The sequence below is a fragment of the Leopardus geoffroyi genome, chromosome X, assembly GCF_018350155.1.
Source record: "Leopardus geoffroyi isolate Oge1 chromosome X, O.geoffroyi_Oge1_pat1.0, whole genome shotgun sequence".
Classification (NCBI taxonomy): Eukaryota; Metazoa; Chordata; class Mammalia; order Carnivora; family Felidae; genus Leopardus; species Leopardus geoffroyi.
In genome coordinates, this window is record NC_059343.1 from 88,223,853 (window position 1) to 88,248,241 (window position 24,389).

A 24,389-nucleotide genomic window follows, 5' to 3' on the forward strand; every position below is an offset into this window, starting at 1 on the left:
ACAGAGACCAATGGAATAGAATAGAAACCCCAGAACTAGACCCACAAAAGTATGGCCAACTAATCTTTGACAAAGCAGGAAAGACTATCCAATGGAAAAAAGACAGTCTCTTTAACAAATGGTGCTGGGAGAACTGGACAGCAACATGCAGAAGAATGAAACTAGACCATGTTCTTACACCATTCCAAGAATAAACTCAAAATGGAGAAAGGACCTGAATGTGAGACAGGAATCCATCAAAACACTAGAGGAGAAAGCAGGTAAAGACCTCTCTGACCTCAGCTGCAGCAATCTCTTACTTGACACATCCCCAAAGGCAGGGGAATTAAAAGCAAAAATGAACTATTGGGACTTCATGAAGATAAAAAGCCTCTGCACAGCAAAGGACACAATCCACAAAACTAAAAGGCAACCAACGGAATGGGAAAAGATATTTGCAAATGACATATCAGACAAAGGGCTAGTATCCAAAATCTATAAAGAGCTCACCGGGGCGCCTGGGTGGCGCAGTCGGTTAAGCGTCCGACTTCAGCCAGGTCACGATCTCGCGGTCTGTGAGTTCGAGCCCCGCGTCGGGCTCTGGGCTGATGGCTCAGAGCCTGGAGCCTGTTTCCGATTCTGTGTCTCCCTCTCTCTCTGCCCCTCCCCCGTTCATACTCTGTCTCTCTCTGTCCCAAAAATAAAAATAAACGTTGAAAAAAAAAATTAAAAAAAAAAAAAAAAAAAAAAGAGCTCACCAAACTCCACACCCGAAAAACAAGTAATCCAGTGAAGAAATGGGCGGAAAACATGAATAGACACTTCTCTAAAGAAGACATCCAGATGGCCAACAGGCCCATGAAAAGGTGCTCAACGTTGCTCCTCATCAGGGAAACACAAATCACAACCACACTCAGATATGACCTCACGCCAGTCAGAGTGGCTAAAATGAACAAATCAGGAGACTATAGATGCTGGAGAGCATGTGGAGAAACGGGAACCCTCTTGCACTGTTGGTGGGAATGCAAACTGGTACAGCCGCTCTGGAAAACAGTGTGGAGGTTCCTCAAAAAATTAAAAAATAGACCTACCCTATGACCCAGCAGTAGCACTGCTAGGAATTTACCCAAGGGATACAGGAGTACTGATGCATAGGGGCACTTGTATCCCAATGTTTATAGCAGCACTCTCAACAATAGCCAAGTTATGGAAAGAGCCTAAATGTCCATCAACTGATGAATGGATAAAGAAATTGTGGTTTATATACACAATGGAGTACTACGTGGCAATGAGAAAGAGTGATATATGGCCCTTTGTAGCAACGTGGATGGAACTGGAGAGTGTGATGCTAAGTGAAATAAGCCATACAGAGAAAGACAGATACCATATGTTTTCACTCTTATGTGGATCCTGAGAAACTTAACAGAAACCCATGGGGGAGGGGAAGGAAAAAAAAAGTGGTTAGAGTGGGAGAGAGCCAAAGCATAAGAGACTGTTAAAAACTGAGAACAAACTGAGGGTTGATGGGGGGTGGGAGGGAGGGAAGGGTAGGTGATGGGCATTGAAGAGGGCATCTTTTGGTATGAGCACTGGGTGTTGTGTGGAAACCAATTTGACAATAAATTTCATACATTAAAAAAAAAAGTTGAAACAATTTGAACAAAATAATGATGGTATTAAGTTATTAAGTCAGAATAAAATAAACATCCATTAGTCCATGGTGATATAAACAAATCAGTAAATAAATAGGGGAGATGGTTATTTTTCATTATAGAATTTCAATTAATACATATAGAAGCAATGAAAGAAATAAAAATCACTATTAGTAAACCCCATAGTAGTAACTGTCACCATCAAGAACAACTGATAAATACTAAAATTAGTGGACACAAGTATGATGAGAAACAGGATATTTGAATGGTCTCAATGTATCTTCCTACAAGATATTTATTAATTATAAAGAAGAAAATAGTAACTGTACAGTGAAGCATAGCAAACACCTTAAACCAAGTGATTGAGGTTAATAACACCAGTATTAAGACATAACAGCATTAGCTATCTTCTGATATGATGCACTAAAAAGGGTACATCACTTCTGTCGTATTCTTACCAAAAACACATAACCTGAGTCTAATCACAGGAAATTATCCGACAAACCCCTATTAGGGACATTTTACAAAATAACTGCAATAAATAATAAATGCAATGTAGGATACTGGATTTGAACCTGGATCATAAAAACACATTAGTGGGACAAATGGAAAAAATCAAATAAGGTCTGAAATTAGTCAATAGTACTGTGTCAATATTATTTTCTTGGTTTTTGAGAATTGTACTATGATTATAATAAAGTGTTAACACTAGGGGAGGCTGGGTGAAGGATATATGGTAACTCATGCTATTTTTGTGACTTTTCTGTAAATCTAAAATGTTTTATTTAAAAAAAAGGAGCTCATTGTCCAAATTTTTATTACTACTCTGAACACTTTTCTTGGTTTATTACTCATTTATATTTCAGTTTCTATAAATTTTCTGGTTCACTCACATTTTTATTGAATTATTAACTTTTGTACATTAAGAAAATTATATACATTGTATTAAGGAAATTAGCTCTTTGTGCATGACAAATTATTTTCTAGTTTGTCTTTTGATTTTTTTTTTATGGTAGGCTTGTGTGTGTATGTATAGATGTTTTTAACTGGTGATTTCTGCTGACCTGTGTGCAGAAAATAAATAGCAGCTAAGTGGCTTTAAGTCTTCTATGTAATCAAAAGACCACAGAATAGGAACAATACTTTATAAAAATGACTTTAAGAAACTGTTTCTTCTCTCCATTAAAAATTACATTTATTTAAAAATTTACATATGGTAAAATTTATCCTTTCCGGTATATAATTCGAGTTTTGACAAATGCATACACTTAAGGAACTTATAATCAAGATACAGAAACCTTCCATTACTAAAGCAAATTCTTTGTGTTACCATTTTGTAATCAGTCTGCCAGTTTTAACCCCTGACATCCACTGATTTGTTTTCTTTCCTTATAGTTTTGCCTTTTCCAGAATATTATATAAATGGAATCAAACAGTAAGTAGCCTTTTGAGTTTGGCTTCTTTTACTTAGCAAAATGCATTTGAGATTCATCCAAGTTGTTGCATGTATGACAGTTCATCATAGTTTTTATTGCTGAGTAGGATTCCATTGTATGGATATACCACAGTTTGTATATGCACCAGTTGAGGGACATCCTCTATTTTTATTTTCCTCTATTGTTAATGATCTGTAGGTCTAGTAAAGGGCAGAGGTGAGATTTTCCACTCAACAGGAATAAGTTTCTTCTGAAAAGTCCAGCTTAGAATTATGTCCCTGGGTAATATGTGCAAGAGGTTATACCAGGATAACTTACTTCTTCCCCTTAAACTATATTTAAAATTGAAGAGTTAATCCTAAGTGAGCAGTATATAAAAGGAATAGGAGTTTGTCCTGAGTACAGTTAGATGATATTCTCAGAGCAGGCCTGACAAATATTCTGGAAGCCAAGACATTTGTAGAGTACTAAAAACTTTTTTAATTAAAAAAAATAACTGAAAAAAAGTAAAAATCACCCCAAATCACACCACTTTAAAAATTTTGTAAAGCAAAAGTCCCCTTTCAGCCTATCTAATCCCACTTCCAAAAGGTTTACAGTTTGGTATGTATATTTCCCAGCTTTTTCCTAAATTTATTCAGAAATATCTGTATATACATATATCATACATATACAAATGCTTTTGTTTATAAAAATGCATTCACATTATACCATTTCTTGCTTTTTAAATTAGTACAAAATTCTGGACACCAAACAGATCAGAATGTATTCATACATATGCCCCATTATTTTAATGGATGTACAGTATTCCACTAAATGAATGTATCATTATTTATTTATTCATTTTCCTATTGATGGACTGTTGGGTTTTATCCAATTTCTTTTTTTTGGTGACTTTGAGATATAATTCACATACATACAATTCATTACTTATAGTATATTCATAGAGTTGTACAATTATTATGACAATCAATTTTAGGACATTTAACCAACTTCTAAAGAAACCTCATACAATTCAGCTATCACCCTTAGCCCTGAGCAACCACTAATCCACTTTCTGTCTCTATATATTTACAAATTCCGGACACTTCATATAAATGGAATCATATAATTATACAGTCTTTTGTGACTGGCTTCTTTCATTTAGCATGTTTTCAGTGTTATTCCATGTTTATAGCATATATTAGAAATGTTCCTCTTATACTTTTTGAAAGAGTATGTAGGAATTTGTATTAATTCTTCAGTGTTTGCTAGAATTTATCTGAGAAGCCATTTGAGCCTGGGGTTTTCCTTGTATTTTTTTAAGTTATTAATTAACCTCTTTACTTGTTACAGACATTTTCAGATTTTGTTTCTGATTGGTTTCAGTAGTTTGTGTTTCTAGGAATTTTTCCATTCCATCTAAGTTATCTAATTTATTGGTATATGATTGTTCATAGTGTTCCTTCATAATACTTTTTATTTCTAGAAGATTGATAGTAATGTTCTTTCCTTCACTTCTGATTCTAGTAATTTGAGTCTTCTTTTTTCCCTGGTCAATCTAGCAAAAATTTTGTCACTTTTGCTGATCTTTTCCTGGAACTAACCATTAGTTTCATTGACTTTCTCTAATGTTTTTCTATTCTCTGTCACTTATTTATCTAATCTTTTTTATTCCTTCCTTTTGCTTGCTCTAAGTTTAGTTTGCTCCTCTTTTCACAGTGTCTCAAGGTATAAAATGATATGTTATTGATATGTGATATTTTTTCTTGTTAAATATAGGCATTTGTGTTTATAAATTTCTCTCCAAGCATTGCTTTTGGTGCATCCCACATTTTGGTATGTTGTGTCTTCATTTTCATTCATCTCAAAGGATTTCTTAATTTCTCTTGTGATTTTTTACTTGACCCATTGGTCATTTAAAAGTGTGTCTACTTCATATTTCCAAGTTCCCCAACATTCTGTTATTGGTTTTTAACTCAATTCCATGTAGTCAGAAGACATACTTTGCATGATTTCAGTCTGCTTAAATTTACTGAGGTTTGTTTTATGGTCTACGATATGATCTATCCTGAAGATATTTCATATGCCCTTGAGAAGAATGTGCATTCTGTTCTTGCTGGGTAGTGTTTTATAGATCACTTTAAGGTCTAGTTCATTGTGGCATTGTTCAAGTCTTCTATTTCCTTGCTTATTATCTAATTGTTCTATTTTTCAAAATGGGGTACTAAATACCCCAATTCTTACTGTACACTTGTGTATTTCTCCCTTCATTTAGTTCAGTTTTTGATTCATGTATTTTGGTGCTCCATTATTAGGTGCATATATAATTTTGCTCTTCCTGATGGGTCTACTCTTTTATCACTACATGATGTCACTCTTTGTGTCTGACATTTTTTGTTTTAAAGTCTATTTTATCTGGTATTAGTATAGCCACTCCAGCTTTCTTATAGTTGCATTTGCCTGATAATTCTGTTTAACCTTCAATCTATTTGTATCTCCAAAGTGTAACCCCAACAAATAGCACAGAGGTGAATCTTGTGTGTTTTTCCCAGTCTGACAATCTCTGCCTTTAATTGGATTGTTTAATCCATTCATATTTATTGCTATTATTAATATAGGTGGACTTAAGATTGCCATTTTACTGTTTGCTTTTTATACGTCTCTGAGGTTTGTCTTTGTTTCTCTATTTATCCTTTGGCATTGAATATTTTCTAATTTAAGTTTCTTTAATAGTATTTTCAGTTATTTACATAGTGGTTGCTCTAGGGCTTACCATACAAATCTTAACTCAGTTGGCTTCAGATATATACAAACTAAATTCCAATGAGATATAAACACCTTATTCCTACATGAATCTATTCCTTTCTCCACTTTTTTATGGTATTATTGTTATACATATTATTTCTACATGTTATAAATCCAACAATATACTGTTATAATTATTATTTGATGAAATTTTATGTCTTTTAAAGAAGCTCAGAGAAGGAAGAAGAGAAAATATATATTTGTCATTTTTTTATATTAACTTTCTTATTTCCTATTTCTTTTCTTCACTTGTTCCTGTAGATTGGCGTTACCATTTGGAGTCATTTCTATAGTCCAATACAGCTTTGCTTCCACCCTATGTTCTGTTATTGGCAAATATATTGCATTTTTATATGTTATAAACCCAATAATGCAACTATATACATATTGCTTTATACAACTGTTTTAAAAATCAATTAAGAGAAGGAAAAATGCATTTAGACTGTCCTTCCTAATTATGTTATTACCTTTACCCATGCTATTTTTCTATATGTACAGATTTAAATTATTATCCAAAGTCACTGCTTTCTGCCTGAAGAACTTCCTTTACTATTTCCTATAAGTCAGGTCTGCCAGCAACAACAGTTTTTGATGATGTGGGAAGGCTTATATTTTATCTTCATTTTCAAAAACAGCTTTATTGGATATAGGATTCTATATTGGCAGGTGTTTTCTTTGAGCACTTTGAATATGTTATCCCATTGCCATCTCCATTGTTTTTGATGAGAAGTTAGCAGTTAATCTGATTGGGGTTCTCTTGTAAGTGATGCTTCATTTTTCTCATGTTACTTTCAAGAGTTTCTCTTTGTCTTTGAGTTTTAGCACTTTTGTTATGATGGGTCTGTGGATTTCTTCTTTATCCTACTTGGGGTTTGTTGAAATTCTTGGATGTATAGGTGATGCTTCTCATCAAATTTGAGACATTTACAGCCATTATTTATTGGAATATGTTTTCTGCTTCTTTCTTCCTCTTCTCTTTTTCTTGTCCTCTCATTAAAAGTATGTTGGGGTGCTTAATGGTCTTACTCTCTGTTAAATTTTCTTCAGTTTTTTTCTTCCTGTTCTTCAGCTAAAATAATATCATCTCATTTAATCCTTACAACCCAGTGAGGTAAGTAGTATTATTATCCTCATTTTATAGATGAGAAAACTGAGGCTCAGATTAAGTGACTTGCCAAGGTCACGAAATGGTAAGTGTGGCTGTGAAGTTCAAACACAAGTCCAATTCCAAAGTTTGTACTACTTCCTCTATATCATATATTCTTTCTATTCTCCAGCAACTACAAATAACTGAGGGATTTAGGAATGACTGACTCTCTTCTGGAGAACACTTTCTTCCCACCCTCCTTTAGTACTGTTTGCTAGTATGTTCCTCTTCTAAAATTCATACACCTAATACATAACATACATTAGATATTGATTCAATGTTTATTGCTTTGAATTCAATGATTGCTCAATGGTAGCTAGCTTAATGACTATGAGAACATTAATATTTTGATCTAAATGCTTTCATTAGAAAAATATATAGCTTTTTGAAGACACTGATAACTTAACGGGGAAGCATTCGTTAAATGTATGGACTAACTTATGAAACAACCTATTGTCACTGCTGACAGTTCTTACTCAACAGCATTTGTTGATGTTTATGCCTGGGGTCTTGGTCATTTATTTACTGGTGGATATAAAGAAGGATAAATGAGCTCTAGTAAATAAATATTTCAACATGCAATTAGTTTTTTAGTTCTGCATATAGGAGGCAACCTTGGAAAGAATGTTATATTTAGGGACAAATATTTAAGACCCCAGATGAATTATAAAGATTTTTTAAATCCTTGGAAATAATCTTTTGTAATTTATCCTGAGAAAATGATACTCTTTGTACCCTACACTTCATACTTGCCATATGTCTGTCCTATATAGTCTTTGATTATAAAAAATGTTTCCTACCAATTTGTTCTGAAACAGAGGGGGATTATCTTAGATTTTTCTCTCCCTCAGTTAGTTTCTCTTCTTCAAATCCAAGCAAATTGCTATCTATACACAAATCCCAGATCCAAGATTCTGATGCAAGAAAGACCTCCTGGGACTCACCATCTATATATCTTTTAGCTACCACTGATTTCTGTAGTGTTATCTGTAGCAGATGATATGAGAGAAGCAGCCTGGAGATCTGACCGTTGTTTTTTGTTCTTTCCAAATTCTATCACCAATATTTTCCCACGTAGTTTATATCCATTTACTAGATGCAATGCTTGCTGTGCTAGCTCCTTATCTAAAAGAGAAAGAAAAATGCATCAATTTACATAGGGCTTAGTAATTCAATTCTATTCCAAGTCTAGTTTATGTTGTTTTGCCTTGGAATTAAATATAGGCTACAAGCCTATATAGTTCTTAATTTTATTATCTTTTCCATAATCTCAAATTTGTATAACTCAGCAAGATTAAACTAATGGCTAAGAATGACAATAAAAACTTAAAATGATGTTTGAATGTCTCCTAACACAAAGATAAAGGTAAAGAAACAAGAATATAGACAGTGTGACAAAGCTATAACCAATAATCTATAAACCTCTTAGATAACAGATTATAGGTATTATGATAATGAAACCATTTTCAAAATGGACGACACAAATAAAAGATGTTATCATGGTACTGAGGACATTTTGCTTTTTTCTTTTGATGGGAGAGTGGGAGCCCTCATTGGAATAAATAAGTTTAAGAAATCTTATAGGCATATGGATACTTGAGGTGTGAGTATACAGTGTATAGCAAGGATAGCAGGAGTTTTCAACTTTCAACTGTTTTTAACAGTCTCAGAGCCTGTATGTAGAAAATTTAGAAGTGGAATTATTGCCCAGAGTCTGTGAAATCATAAGTAGACAAGCAATGTCTTTAGACTAAACCAATTTATGTCTCACATATGTATATACTACAAATTTTCAAATGTTATACTGCTGTTATAAAACAGCTATACACCTTAAAGTACTGAGTTTATAAAATATTTTTATTATATATTTTTCAATTAATGGATCATATTAGCTTGGGGTCAATGAAAAATATTTTAAGTTTAAAAGGGGTCCTCCCACAAAAGGACTGAAAACCGCTAGTGTAGAGGATCCACAAACCTTAACAAGATAGGAAAAATAGTTTAATCTAAAGAAGTTAATTCTAAAGAAGCAGAGGGGAGTTTGGTATGGCTTATGTGTAAAAGCACTTGCCTATACATAGATTACTAGGCTGTTTATAAGTAATGGTAGTTAGGGAAAGGTAGAGCTCCTACCCAGCTTCCACCAGAAAAGACAGTCTGGTCTGCTACAGAAAATGAAATTCCTGTATTATTGTTCTCTTTTAATTATGATACTGAGATCAAGTAGTAAGATGGAAACAATAGTTAAAGGAATTTATCATCACCCCCTAGTAAATTATGAATTACTAGTGAATTAGCATGTTAACATATAATCTCTTAGTCCTAAAGGAATAGGGCATACTAGGGTATTCTACCAGAATACCAATATATTAATAAGTAATATAATCTGAACTAGAAATACCATCATCAGCAAAGGGAAGGTCCATTTTGATAGAGTGAGAAGGGAAGTGCTATGACTGGAGAAACCTGAGGACAATGGGATAAGGCAGTCATGCACTGTCAGTGGAGGAGAGGAAGCATAGGAGGGAGGGTGGAAGAACACTGAAAACATATTTTCCTTACTTCTCTTTCCTTCTTCCCATGTGCTTGTTCAAGCATATGCTTCTCATGTGATATGAAGAAATCAAAGGGCTATATCTAAATTAGAGAGGGTATAAATAGTCTCTAATGAACTGATGCTACAATTAATTATCCAGATAAAGCTACTTACTGGGAAAGGTGATAAAAGCTTGCCCCCTCATTCGTCCAGTCATCATTCGGAATTGAATTGGTGGTCCTTTTCTCTCCTGGAACCGAGCGAACAATGAGACAAGGTCTCTTTCGGTCACCCGAGGGCTAAGGTTCTTCAGGTATAACACCTAATGTAAACCGAGGATCAACAGAAATAGCACATGAGGGAGGTAAGGCAACTATTTCACTGTAGTAAGAATTAGTTTCAGATAAAGATGGCAGATTGAATACATGCATCTAATTTTACTCCCTCCAGAAAACTCTCTAAAACTATAGGGCCTTTTTTTTTTTTTTTAAACACAAACCCACGAGGTCAGAAAGAACGAGGAAAGGAGGCAATAGCAGCAGTACTCTGGAAGCTGGAAAATAATTAGATAAGTGTACTCAAGAAAGCTGAATCTTAAACCAGAAGTGGGGAAATCCAGGAACTAACCCAAACTACACCTAAGAATCCACAAACAGTTTAGGAACTGAAAGCTTCAGGTACTTCTGAAAATGAAGGTAAAGGGATGAGATTAAGATAAGGTGGGAAGGTTGGAAGTTGCTTAAAAACAACTAGATCTTGAAAGATCCTCCCCTAGCTACTGGAGAAAGGCCAACCCCAATCATGGTGAATACTGGTAGCTCATTTTCTAAATATGGGGAATGTCAGGCACAGATGAGGGTGTAAATACTATATCTGAACACAAGAAGATTAAGAGAAATAATGCACACTAAATATGATTAGCCCCAAGAGAAAAGATTAAAAAAAATACTGATTTGGGATGGGGAATTTCTCCAACAAATGGACCAGCCAGATGACTTTAAAGTAAAGCTAAAAGTCAGCAAGGGCCACTCAGGTGCTTAGAGCTTCCAATCTGCTTTTTGGCGCCTACTCATATATATAGGCACAGATTACCTGGATCTGGTATCTACTGTATCTGTGGGAAGCCTCTAATGTGAAAGAGAGAACAGAACAAACAAACAGAAATGAAAGCAAATGAAAAAGAAAACAGACCATGCAAGGAAGAAAACTTCAAAAAAACATCACTAGTACCCTCAGAGAAAGGAGACAATATTCTATTAGGAATGGGATGCTATAAAACACACACACACACACACACACACACACACACACACACACACATTCAAGAAAACAAAAAAGAGCCCTCGAAAGCAAATAAATTTAAGTTCTTATCGGCTTAAAATAGATTGTTATGTTTTAAGGAAACCCCATTGTAACCCTAAAGAAAAGACCTATAAAAGATAAACAAAAGGAAAAAAAGGAAAAATACATTAGTACAAAAAATCAATGAAACAAAAAGGAAGACATCAAGAGAGGAAAAGAGGGACAAAAGAGCTACAAGACAGAAAACAAATAATAAATGATGATAGTAAGTCCTTACCAATAATTACTTTACACGTAAGTATTTTAAACTCCCTAATCAAAGACACAAGAGTGGTTGAATGATTAAAAAAACAAGATCCAAGTATAATCTGTCTACAAGAAACTCACTTTATATTTAAGGGCACATATAAACTAAAAATGAAAGGATAAAGATATTCTATAAAAATGATAACCAAAGAAAGTAGGGTTGGCCATGCGTATATCAGATGAAATAGACTTTAAGTCAAAATTGTCACAAGAGACAAAAATTGGCATTATATAATGACAAAAGGGTTAATTTACCTAGAAGACATAACTATAAATAAATATGCTCCCAACATCAGAGCACCTAAATATATGAAGCAAACAGTGAGAAGTGAAAGGAGAAATACACAGCAATACAATACTAGGAGATTTCAATACCTTACTTCAACAGCAGAAGGAAAACTAGAAATTTCACAAATATGTGGAAGGAAACTAAATGTCATACTTTTAAGCAACCAATGGGTCAAGGAAGAAATCAGAAGGGAAATTATAAAATATCTTGAGACAAATGAAATCAGAAGATAACAATATTTATGGGATACAGCAAGAGCAGAACTAAGAGGGAATTTCATAGTGATAAATGCCTACATTAAAAAAGAAGATCTCATGGGGCACCTGGGTGGCTCAGTCAGTTAAGCGTCAGACTCTTGATTCTGGCTCAGGTCATGATCTCATGGTCGTGAGATTTAGCCCTAGCTCGGGTTCTGTCCTAGCTCTAGCTCGGGTCCTTCTCCCTCTGTCCCTCCCTTGCTCATGCTCACGTGTTCTCTCTCTCTCTCTCTCTCTCTCTTTCTCTCAAAAACAAAAACAAAAATTCTTAGAGATGCCTGGCTTAGTTGGTGGAATGTGTGACTCTTGATCTCAGGGTCTTGAGTTCAAGCCCCACCTTGGGCAGTTGAGCCCACTTAAAAAATAAAATAAAGGGGTACTGGGTGGCTCAGTCGGTTAAGTATCTGGCTCTTGATTTCACCTCAGGTCATGATCTCACGGTTGGTGAGTTTGAGCCCCACATCATGCTCTGTGCTGACAGTGTGGAGCCTGCTTGGGGATTCTTTTTCTCCCTCTCTTTCTGCCCCTCCCCTTGCTTGTGTGCTCTCTCTCAAAATAAACAAATGAACTTTTAAAATATATATATATATATATATATATATATATATATATATTAATAAAATAAAATAAGATTTCAAATAAACAACTTAACTCTACAATTAAGGAACTAGGAAAAGAAGCAAACTAAGTCCAAAGTTAGTAGAAGGAAAGAAATAAAAACTAAAGCAGAAATAAACAAAGGAGATTAGAAAAACTAGAAAAAAATCAACTAAACTAATAGCTGGCTTTTTAAAAAGAGCAACAAAATTGACTGCCTTTGGCTAGGTAGAGGAAAAAGGAGGGAAGACTCAAATAAAATCAGAAAAAAAAAGAGGAGATGTTATAACTGATGCCACAGAAAAAGAAAGGATTACAAGAGACTACTATGAACAACTGTATGCCAACAAATTGGATAACGTAGAAAAGGATAAATTCTTAGAAATGTACAACCTACCAAGACTAAATCATGAATAAATAGAAAATCTAACGAGATTTATAACTAGTAATGAGATTGAATCAGTCTTCAAAAACCTCACAGCACAGAAAAGCCCAGGACCAGATGGCTTCATGGGTGAATTCTACCAAACACTTAAAGAAGAATTAATATCAATCCTTCTAAATGTTTACACTAACAATGAAAGTATCAATCCTTCTAAATGTTTACACCCTAACAATGAACTGCATGAAAACGAAATAAGAAAAAAGCCAATCCCATTTACAATAGTATCAAAAAGAATAAAATGCTCAGAAATAAACTTAACCATGGAGCTTAAAGACTTGTACACAGAAAACTACATAACATTGATGAAAGAAATTGAAAAAGACACAAATAAATGGAAAGCTATCCCATATTCATTGACTGCAAGTACTATCAAAATGTTCATACTACCCAAAGTGATTTACTGATTCAATATAATCCTTATCAAAATCCCAATGTCAATTTTTATGGAAATAAAAAAAAATCCTCAAATGCATATGGAATCATAAGAGATCCCAAGTAGACAAAATAATCTTGAGGAAGAAGAACAAAGCAGGAGGCATCATATTTCCTAATTTCAAGCTACAGTAATCAAAACAGCATGGTACTGGCATAAGAAACAAACATATTGACCAATAAAACAGAATAGGGAGTCCAGAAATAAACCACATATTTATGGTACACTGATCTTTGACAAGGGGGCCAAGAATACACAATGGTAAAAAGATAGTCTCATAATAAATGGTGTTGAGAAAACTGGATACCCACAGCAAAAGAATTAAAGTAGATGCTTAACTCACACCACACATAAAAATCAACCCAAAATGGATTCAATATTTTAAAATAAGATCTGAAACTCCAAAAACTCCTAGAAGAAAAATTAGAGAAAAAATCTTCTGGACAATGATGTTGGCAATGACTTCCTGGATATGACATCAAAGCACAAGCAACAACAAAAGCAAAAATGAACAAGTATGATTAGAACTAAAAACCTGTACAGCCAAAAAAAAAATCAGCAAAATGAAAAAGCAAGGCACAGAATAGGAGAAAATATTTGCAGATCATATATCTGATATCTGATAAAGGATTAATATCTAAAACATATAAGGGACTCCTGAAATGCAATAGCAAAACAAAACAAAACAAAACAAAAAACCCCAAATAACCCAATTTTAAAAACGGGCAAAAGATCTGAATAGTCATTTCTTCAAAAATGACATACAAATGGCCAACAGGTATATAAAAAGATGCTCAATATTACTAACTATCAGGAAAATGCAAATCAAAACCTCAATGAAATACCACTTCACATCTGTTAGGATGGCTATTAATAACAACAACAACAAAAAGTAAGTGTTGGTGAGGATATGGAGAAATTCTAAGCCTTATATGCTATTGGTGGGAATGTAAATCAGTATAACCACTATGGAAAACAGTACGGAGGTTCCTCAAAAAATTAAAAGTAGAACTAACATACAATCCTGCAATCCCACCCCTGGGTATATACCCAAAAGAACTGGAATTGGGATCTGGAAGAACTATCTGCATTCCCTTGTGCAGTGCAGCATTATTTACAATAGCAAAGACATGGAAACAACCTAAATGTCCACTGACAGATGAATGGATAAAGAAAATGTGTATAAATACAATGGAATATTATTTGGCCTTTTAAAAAAAGAAAATCTTTTCATTTGCTACAACATAAACTTGGAAGACACTATTCCAAGGGAAATAAACAAAACACAGAAGAAATACTACATGATCCCATTTATAACAGGCATCCAACACAGCCAAACTCATAAAAGCAGAGTAGAATCATGTTTACTGTGAGGCTGGGAGGAGGGCTAACTGGGGAGATGTTCATCAAAGATGTTCACGCAAGATGAATAAATCCTATAGATCTACTGTACAGCATGGTGCATATAGTTATCAATACTGTATCAGATACTTAAAATTTATTAAGAGGGTAGATCTTATGTTAAATGTTATGATAAAACAAAGGAGGAGGAAGGAAATTTCTAGAGGTGATGGTTAAGTTTAGGGCATTGTATATGGTGATAGTTTCATGGTGTACATTTATTTTCAAACTCATCAAGATTCATACATTAAATATGTACAGCTTTACTGGATGTTGTAAGTGATGAATCACTAAATTTTACTCCTGAAAACAGTATTACACTATATTTTAACTAGAAAGTAAATAAAAAATTGACAAAAAAATGCAAAATAAATATGTACAGCTTTTTCAAACGTCAATCATTCTTCAATTAAAAAAAGACAGCCAAGGAAATGAAGGACTAGTACACTGAAGACCACAAAACATTGCTAAAAAAAATTAAAGAAGACACAAATGCAAAAATGTCCCATGTTCATGGACTGGAAAACAATATTGTTAAAATTTACACACTACCTAAAGTGATCTACAGATTTAATGCAATTCCTATCAAAATCCCAATAGTTTTTATAGGAATAGAAAAAAACAATCCTAAAATTCATATGGAACCACAAGAGACCCCAAATAGCCAAAGCAATCGTGAAAAATAAGAAACAAACTGGAGGCCTCTCACTTAATTTTGAAACATATTACAAATCTACAGTAATCAAAAGAGCAAACTAGCATAAAGACAGTTATATAGACCAATGGAAGAGAATAGAACCCAGAAATAAACTCACACATATACAGTCAACTGATCAACAGAGGGGCAAGAATACATAATTTGGAAAAGATAGTTCCTTCAACAAATGGTGCTGGGAAAAGTTGGTATCCACATGCAAAATAACAAAACTGGACTCTTATTTTATACCACACACAAAAGTCAACTCAACTGAATTCAGTCAAAATCCAGTCAACTGAATATTACATGAGAAGCACAGGCAGCAAAAGCAAAAATAAAGTGGGACTACATCGACTGAAATACTTCTGTACAGCAAAGGAAACAATCAGCAAAGTGAAAAGGTAACCAACAGAATGGAAGAATATATTTATAAACCAAATATCTTATTAGAAGTTAATATCTAAAATATATAAGGAACTCTTACAACTCAACAGCAAAAAGACAGATAACCCAATTAAAAAAAAAAAAAAAACACGCAAGGGGCACCTGGGTGGCTCAGTCAGTTGAGCAACCGCCTCCTGCTTTCAGGTCAGGTCATGATCTCACGGGTTCATGAGATTGAGCCCCACATTGCAATCTGGGCTGACAGCATGAAGCCTGCTTGGGATTCTCTTTCTCCCTCTCCCTCTGCCCCTCTGCTGCTCACTCTATCGCTCTCAAAAATAAATAAACATTAAAGAATAAAAAATTTTAAAAATGGGCAAAAGACCTAAATAGACATTTCTTCAAAGAACACATACAGGAAATAATTTGGCAAGGATGTACACAAATTGGAATTCCTGTACACTATTGGCAGAATGTAAAATGGTGCAGCCACTATGAACAGTATGGAGGTGCTACAAAAAATTAAAAATAGAACTACCATATGGTCCAGCAATCCCACTTCCAGATACTTATCCAAAAGAATTAAAATCAGAATATCAAAGAGATATCTGAACACACATGAAAACACTGTTCACAATAGCCAAGAGGTGGCAATATCCATCATGGATGAGTGGATAAAGAAGATGTGGTATACACATACAATGGAATACCATTCATCCAGAAAAAGGAAGAAAATCTGGTCATATGCTACAACATGGATGAATCTTGAGTGCATTATGCTAAATGCAATAAGCCAGTCACAGAAGGACAAATACTACATGATTTCACTTATATGTGGTTATCTATAGTAGTCAAACTCATTGAAGCAAAAGTAGAATGGTGGTTGTCAGGGGCTGAAGGGAGAGGGAAATGGGGAGTTGCTATTCGATACTTATGAAGTTCAGTCATGCAGGATGAAAAGTTCTAGAGATGTGCTGGACAACATTGTGCCTATAGTTAACAACACTGTAACATATACTTAAAATATTGTTAAGAGGGTAGATCTCAAGTTACATTATTGTTAACAGGGTAGATCTCAAGTTACATGTGTTTTACTACAATAAGAAAAGATGGAAGAAAAAAATCTCTATATGTTAGCTAGAATAAACTATAACCTTTACAGTTTAATGGAACTTGAGAAGAATTCAGAGAAAAGCGGCATAAGCAAAGAGCTAGAAAATAGAGCCCACTTAAATGAGTTAACCACTAAAACACAAATAAATATATTAAACGTTATATAATAAGAGTCTCTTTGTGTCTCAAAGACTTTAGAAGCTGGATATTGCATATTTAGATTTAACTACACTTGTATCATAAAGGCAAAGGCACAGATTGACTGACTTGTGATTCACTTAAGTAATTTCAGGTGATCTAGAGTTTTGGCTCTGAAATACTTATCATAAAAGCATCATCAAATTAAATAACCATAGAAAGGAGTATGTGAAACATACTGCAAGTTTCTCACCAAGTAGGAAAGATCCATACTAAGATGGCTCCCTTTGATATGAACATTTTTTAAAAATCAAGATGACTTCTGGTAGACGTGGCTTGGTCACTTCTTGCTTGGATGCATCTTCTCTGCTCCAAACACACACACACACACACACACACACACACACACACACACACACACAGATATGTATGAACATATCACCAACATACATATATATTCACACACACAGGTATGTATGTATGTACGTATCACCAACATACATATATATTCACACACACACACAAACGTGCGCGCACACACACACACACACACACACACACACACACACAAAGATACAGCTAGGCTCAAAAACAAGATTACCATTTCTGTGAAACAGAAAAACAGATACTCCAAGTGATAGTACAGGATGAAACTTCCTGGCATCCCTCTGCAATATACAGTTCTGTTTTGCATGTTTTGAACTTTACATAAATAGTATAAAACTGTATGCATTTTTATGCAGGTATCTGTTTTAAATGTTTAAAAAGTAGATTATTTTTTAGAACAGTTTTAGATTTACAGAAAAACTGAGAAGGTAGTACAAAGAGTTCCCACATACCCCACACCCAGTCTCCCCTATAATTAACATCTTACATTGCTATGGTGCATTTGTTAAAATGAATGAATGAATATTGATACCTTATTATTAACCAAAGGCCATAGTTTATTTAGATTTCCTTAGTTTTTCCCTAATATCCTTTTCTTGTTTCAGGATTCCATCCAGGTTACCACAGTACATTTAGTTTTCATGTGTCTTTAGGCTCCTCTTGGTTGTGGCAGTTTCTCAGACTTCTTGTTTTTAATGATCTTGACAGTTTTGAGGAATCCTGGTCAGGTATTTTGTAGGATGGCCCACTACTAGATTTTTTTTTTTTTGGTGTTTTTCTCATGTTAGATTGGGGTTATGGATTATGAGAAGGAAGACCAGAGAGGAAAGTTCAATTTTGAACATATCACATCAAGTATGCATACTATCATCGTGATTAATGACTGTTGATGTTGGCCTTGAACAACTGGCTGAGGCAGTGTTTGTTAGGTTTCTACGCTGCAATATTAGTCTTTTTTTCTTGCCTTTCCATACTGTACTCTTTGGAAATAAGTCACTCAATACCTCAAAACTAAGAAGTGGAAAGTTATGCTCCCCCAGTTTGAGATGGAGCATCTATGTAAATTATTTAAAATTGTTCTGTGTGGGATATTTATCTTATCTCCCCCAGTTATTTGATTTACTCAACCATTTTATTATCAGCATGCAGTCATAGCTATTTATCCTATACTTTAGGTTATAATCCAATATTAATTCACCTAGTTTGTTGCACAAGTTGTTCCAGCTTTGGTCACTGGAAACTCTTTCAGTTGGCTCTTGTGCTCCTTTGGCATATTCCCAACAATGTTTTTATGTTGTTGTTTTCAGCACTTTCTTACTTTCTGTCACTACAAAATGTTCAAGGCTCATCTTGTACATTTCCTGCCCCACTACTAGAATCAGTCATATCTCTAAGGAGTCCTGGTTCCTTTTACAAGAGAATGGTATTACAAACTAAGATTTGGGTACTGAACATGCTTGTTGCCAATGGAGTATCACTTCATTTAGACCCTCTCAGCTGACAGAGAAAAAAATTATGCTTATACTAACCTGTGTATATATACATATCTATAAATATTTTATATATAATCATCTATATCTATACTAAGCTAAACATGATTTCATGCTGCTGTCTCCAACTCTAAACCATTATATGGATCATTCTAGCTTCTTTTCTTTGCTTGTCTGTGAATTCTACCAGTGAGAAACCTGGCTCCCACCACCTGCCATCCATTTACTTAATTGCTCCATTTCATTATACATGTGTATCAGTATCAGGATTGTTAACCAGTACCCTCGTGAGACACAACCTTATTAACTAGGGTACAGTGATTATGTGCAACCTTATTAACTAGGGTACAGTGACTTCTGTTTTTAGTCTTCTAGACTCCACATATTTCCAAAGATACTTAAGTCAGCATCTTTCACCCACATACCTTCATTGAGGTTGCTTCATATATCTGTAAGATTGTCTTGTCATAGTCTTCATTCTTTCCCAGGGTTCCCCAATCTCTCAAATGATTTTTTAATATTTGTATACATTAAGGGTCACTCTTCATGCTGTACAGTTTTATGGGCTTTGACAAATGCATATCTTGCATCCACCATTATATTATCTTATAGAATAACTTTACTGCCTTAAAAATGCTGTGCTTCCCCCATTTCTCTCTTCTCCAACCCCCTGAACTCCTGGCAACCATTGGTCATTTACTATCTCTACATTTTTGTGTTTTCTGTAATGTCACATAATTGGAATCATACAGTATATAGTCTTTTAATACTGGCTTTCACTTATTAATATATTTATAGTTCCTCTGTGCCTTTCTGTGGCTTGTCAGCTCTCTTTATTGACGAATTATATCCCACTGTATAGATGCAGCACAGGTGAATGTATCCATTCATCTACTGAAGGACATTCTAATTGCTTCCAGTTTTTGGCAATTATGAGCAAAACTGATAAACATTCACATGCTGGTTTTTGTATAAATATAGGTTTTCAAATCAATTGGGTAAATAACAGCGTAATTACTGGATTATACGGTAAAACAATGTTTAGCTTTGTGAGACTGCTGAACTGACTTCAAAGAAGTCGTAATATTTTCTATTCTCACCAGCAATGAGTAGGAGTTCCTGTTGCTCATCATCCTCAATAGCATTTAGTATTGTCAGTTTTATTGTGAATTTTAGCCATTCTAATAGGTGTGTAATGGCATCTCACTGTTGTTTTATTTTGCAATTCCCTGATGACAGCGATGATGAGCTGCTTTTCATATGCTAATTTGACATGTATATAACTTCTTTGGTGAGGTGACTGTTCTTACATTTTGCCCATGTTTTAATTGGGTTGTTTGTTTCACTACTGTTGACTTCCATGTCTTTGTGAAAAAGACAAAGTGTCTCAAAGACATGTCTTTGTATTTTGGATGAAAGTCCTTTATTAGAAATGTTTTACAAATATTTTCTTCTAGTCTGTGGCTTGGCTTTTGATTTTCTTAAAAGTGTCTTTCACAAAACAGAAGTTTATAAATTTAATAAAGTCTGATTTATCAATTTTTTTCTTTCACAAATTATGCTTTTGGTGTTGTGTCTATAGATGCATCACCAAACACAAGGTCATTTAGATTTTCTATTTTCTTCTATAAGTGTTATAGTACTGTGCTTTACATTAGGTCTATGACCTATTTTGAGGTCATTTTTTGAGACCTCATTTTTGAGATCTCATTTTGAGATCTGTGTTTAGATTCCTATTTTGCATGTAGATAACCAGTTTGTTGTTTTAGCATAATTTGTTGAAAAGACTGCCCTTTCTTCATTGAACTGCCTTTGCTCTCTTGTCAAAGATTAGTTCATTATATTTGTGTGAGTCTATTTCTGGAGTCTCTATTCTGCTCAATTGATCTATGTCTTTTTTTCACCAACACCACCCTTTTTGATTATAGTAAATCTCAAACATGGATAGTATTAGTCCTCCAACTTTGCTCTTCTTCAGTATTATGTTGGATATTCTGGGTCTTTTGTCTTTCCACATAAACTTATAATCAGTTGGTCTATATCTACAAAATAGCTTGCCAGGATTTTGTTGGGATTGTGTGGAATCTACATATCAATTTGGGTACAACTGACTTCTTAACAGTGTTAAGTCTTGCAATCCATGAACATAAATATCTCTGCATTTATCATCTTCTTTAATTTTTCATCAGAGTTTTATAGTTTTCTGTACATAGATCCTGTACATATTTTGTTAGATTTATACGTAAGTATTTTACTTTTTGTGGTGCTTTTGTAAACAGCATTGAGTTTTAAATTTAAATTTCAATTGTTCATTTCTCGGTGTACAGAAAAGCAATTGGCTTTTGCATATAAACCTTGTATCCTCCAACCTTGCTATATTGCATTTATTCCCATAGTTCTTTCACATTGTTGTTATTGATTCTTCGGAATTTTCTATATAGACATACATGTCATCTGTGAAAAAAGACAATTTTTTTTTCTTCTCAATCTGTGTGCTGTTTCTTTTCTTATTGCACTAGTTAGCATTTCTAGTACAATACTGAAAAGAAGCAGGGAGAGGGTACATCTTTGTCTTATTCCTGATCAAAGGGGAAAGCACCCAGTTCCCCACCATTAAGTATGTTAGCTGTAGGGTTTTGTAGATAATCTTAAGGAGGTTGAGGGTGTTTCTTTCTATTCCTAGTTTGCTGAGAGTTTTTGTCATGAATGAGTTTTCATTTTGTCAAATGCCTTTTCTACATCAATTGAAATAATTATATAATTTTTCCTTAGTTTGTTGATGTGGTAGATTATATTAATTGATTTTCAAATGTTGAATCAGCCATAGACACCTCGAATAAATCTTGCTTGATCATGAAATATAATTATTTTTATACCTGTTGGATTTCATTTCCAAATATTTTAATTTTTCAATCAAACTATTTTTATTTTCCTAAAATTTAAGATTTTTCTCTGTGCTCTGAGAGATATTATTGATCTGTAGTTTTGCTTTATTTAATGATTTTATCTGGTTTGGGTATTAAGCTAAGGCTGGTTTCATAAAATGGGTTAGAAAGTTTCTATTTTGTGGAAAAGATTATAGAGAATGGGTATCATTTTATATGATTCCATTTTCACCCCTTTTGGCATATCAATTATATTCCATTTTATAATTTTTTAGTGGTTGCCTAAGAGTTTACAATACTCATTTATGACTAATCTAAGCCCACTCTCAAATAACATCATACCACTTCACAGGTAGTGCAGGTAACTTATAATAGTTATATACACCAAATACTAATTCTTCCCTCCTATTCCTTATAACATTCCTGCCTTATAACATTCATTTATCAATATGCTATAATTACCTCACACATTACTTTGAATAGTTATCTTTTAGATCACTTAAAAATAAGAAAATAAAAGATTTCATTTTACCTTCACGTATTCCTTCTCCTATGCTCTTCTTTTCTTTATAGAGATCTGATTTTCTGGCCTATATCATTTTCCTTCTCTCCGGAAAAACTTAAAAAAAAAATTTTTTTCTCACAAGACAGATTTACTGCTGACAAATTCCCTCAGTTTTTGTTTGTCTGAGAAAGTATTTTTTGGTTAACTTTAGAAGGATTGTTTTGCTGTATACAGATTTCTAGATGGGTGTTTTTTTCCTTCAATACTTTAAATATTTCACCTTTCTCTTCTTGCGTGTCTGATTTCTGATGAGAGATCCAATGTAATTTTTATTGTTCCTCTATAGGTAAAGTGTTTCCTCTGGGTGTTTTCAAGATTTTCTCTTTGGATCAGTATTCTGTGTTTGAACATGATACACTTAGTCTGGGGTTATTTATCCTGATTGATATTGTCTTCCCAGATCCTGAATCTGTGGTCCTGTGTCTACCATTAATTTTGGAAACTTCTCAGCCATTCCTACTTCAGCTATCTCTTCTGCTCCTTTTCTTTATTCTCCTTCTGGTATTCCAATCACATGTATGTTATACCTTTTGAAATTGTCCATAGCTCTTGGATATTATTTTCAATTTTTTACAGTTCTTTTTCTCTTTGCATTTCAGTTTGGAAGGTTTTTATTGACATGTCTTCAAGCATATGGATTCTTTCCTTGGCCACTTCCAGTCCACTGATGAATCTATCAAAAGCATTTCTTTTTAGTGTTTCTGATTTCTTGCATCTCCTTCTGATTCTGAGTTTCTATCTGCTTACACTACCCATCTGTTCTTGCATATTGTTTATTTTCTCTAATAGATTCTTTAGCATATTAATCATAGTTATTTTAAATTTAAGTTAAATTTAAATATTATCATATAATTCTAAAACTTGCATATCTGAGTTTGGTTCTGATGTTTGCTTGGTCTCTTCAGACTGGCTTTTCTTTTAGCATGCCTTGCCATTTTTTTTTGTTGAAAACTGGACATGATGTCTAAGTTAAGAGGAGTTAAGGTAAACAGGCCATTAGTACAGGTTTTATGTTAATCTGGCAAGGAGTTGATGGTGTTTAGTGTTTACTCTAGCTGTAGGTGTCAGAGGTTTCAATTTCCCCTAATGTTCTTGCTTTTTCTCCCCTATTTTCTTTCAGATTCCCTAATACCTCCTTAAATGGAGTCTGAATCTTGCAAGTCTTTCAGCTGTAGTCCATAGTTATTATATTGAAGCCCCATTGATCTGTGGGGCAGGGAGAAACATTCCGTAATCACATAATTAAGTCTCAAGTCTTTTAGCATGTCTGTGTCCCCAGCCTGTAACCTTCACAAGTGTCTTCTAGTCCCCCCCCCCCCCCCCCCCCCCGCCCCTTAGATGAGACAGGAAGGTTAGAGGCCTCGGGAGTTGGATAATTTCCCTTCTCCCAGGCTGGAGAAGGCTTTGGTAAAGATGTTTCACTTGCTGGGTATCCCTTTGTTAGGTAGGAGCTCTGGGTAGATTTCAAAATGATTACTTTTCCCTTCCTCATGCCAGGAACAGGAGATTGTTTCTTGGCCCTTCCCATTGAGAACTTAATGGAGTTCCTGGAGGTAAAAATCATGAAAATATGAGGGCCTTCATAGACTGAGGCCCCTAGAGTTTGTCACTCAAACAATCTACACCCTGCTTCCAGCAGTTTGTTAAAGTTACTGCGTAAGTGTCCCTACCAGTTTATGGCTACAGTGCTTTCTGCTCCTGAAAAGCAGATCTGGGCTGTGATTCTCTGTAATTGCCTGTCTTTCCAGACTTGGGGGTTGCAATTTGCTCTGTGACTTCAATTCTCTGATGGGTCCAAGAAAAGTCATTGCTGTTTTATTTGTTCAGCTGTTTTTCTTGTTATAAGACATGAATGATAACTTCCAAGCACTTTACACATTGGAGCTAAAACCAGAAGTCTGCAAGTAGCTTTTTTCATTCAACATTATGTTTGTGAGTTTCATGTATATTGATACCTGTAATTCTATTTTATTCATTTTCTATACTGTACAATATTCTATTTTATGAATATACCATGCTTTATCCATTCTCCTGCTGATGAACAAGTGTGCTGTTTATAAACTGTGCTACGATGAATATCTTTATAACATCTAATGTTCACATGTAAGAGTTCCTCTAAGATAGATACCTAGGAGTGGAATTGCTGACTTATAGTGTATGAGC

General features: G+C 34.3%; 1 protein-coding gene across 5 annotated transcripts in view; it reads right to left on the bottom strand.

The window, feature by feature from the left end:
* Window positions 1–2,800: 2,800 nt before the first annotated feature.
* The window catches only part of RBM41 (RNA binding motif protein 41), a 64,049-nt gene continuing 42,460 nt past the window's right edge, over window positions 2,801–24,389 (bottom strand). For 3 of the 5 annotated variants that reach the window (XM_045472981.1, XM_045472979.1, XM_045472978.1), the window contains exons 6-8: window positions 9,712–9,859; window positions 7,946–8,126; window positions 2,801–6,923 (exon numbers count right to left, since the gene is read on the bottom strand). In XM_045472981.1, the coding sequence (XP_045328937.1) occupies window positions 7,960–8,126; window positions 9,712–9,859 (315 nt within the window). In that variant the 3' untranslated portion in view covers window positions 2,801–6,923; window positions 7,946–7,959. Of the gene's footprint in view, window positions 8,127–9,711; window positions 9,860–24,389 lie in introns of all 5 variants that reach the window. The other 2 variants (XM_045472977.1, XM_045472980.1) reach the window with 1 other exon arrangement.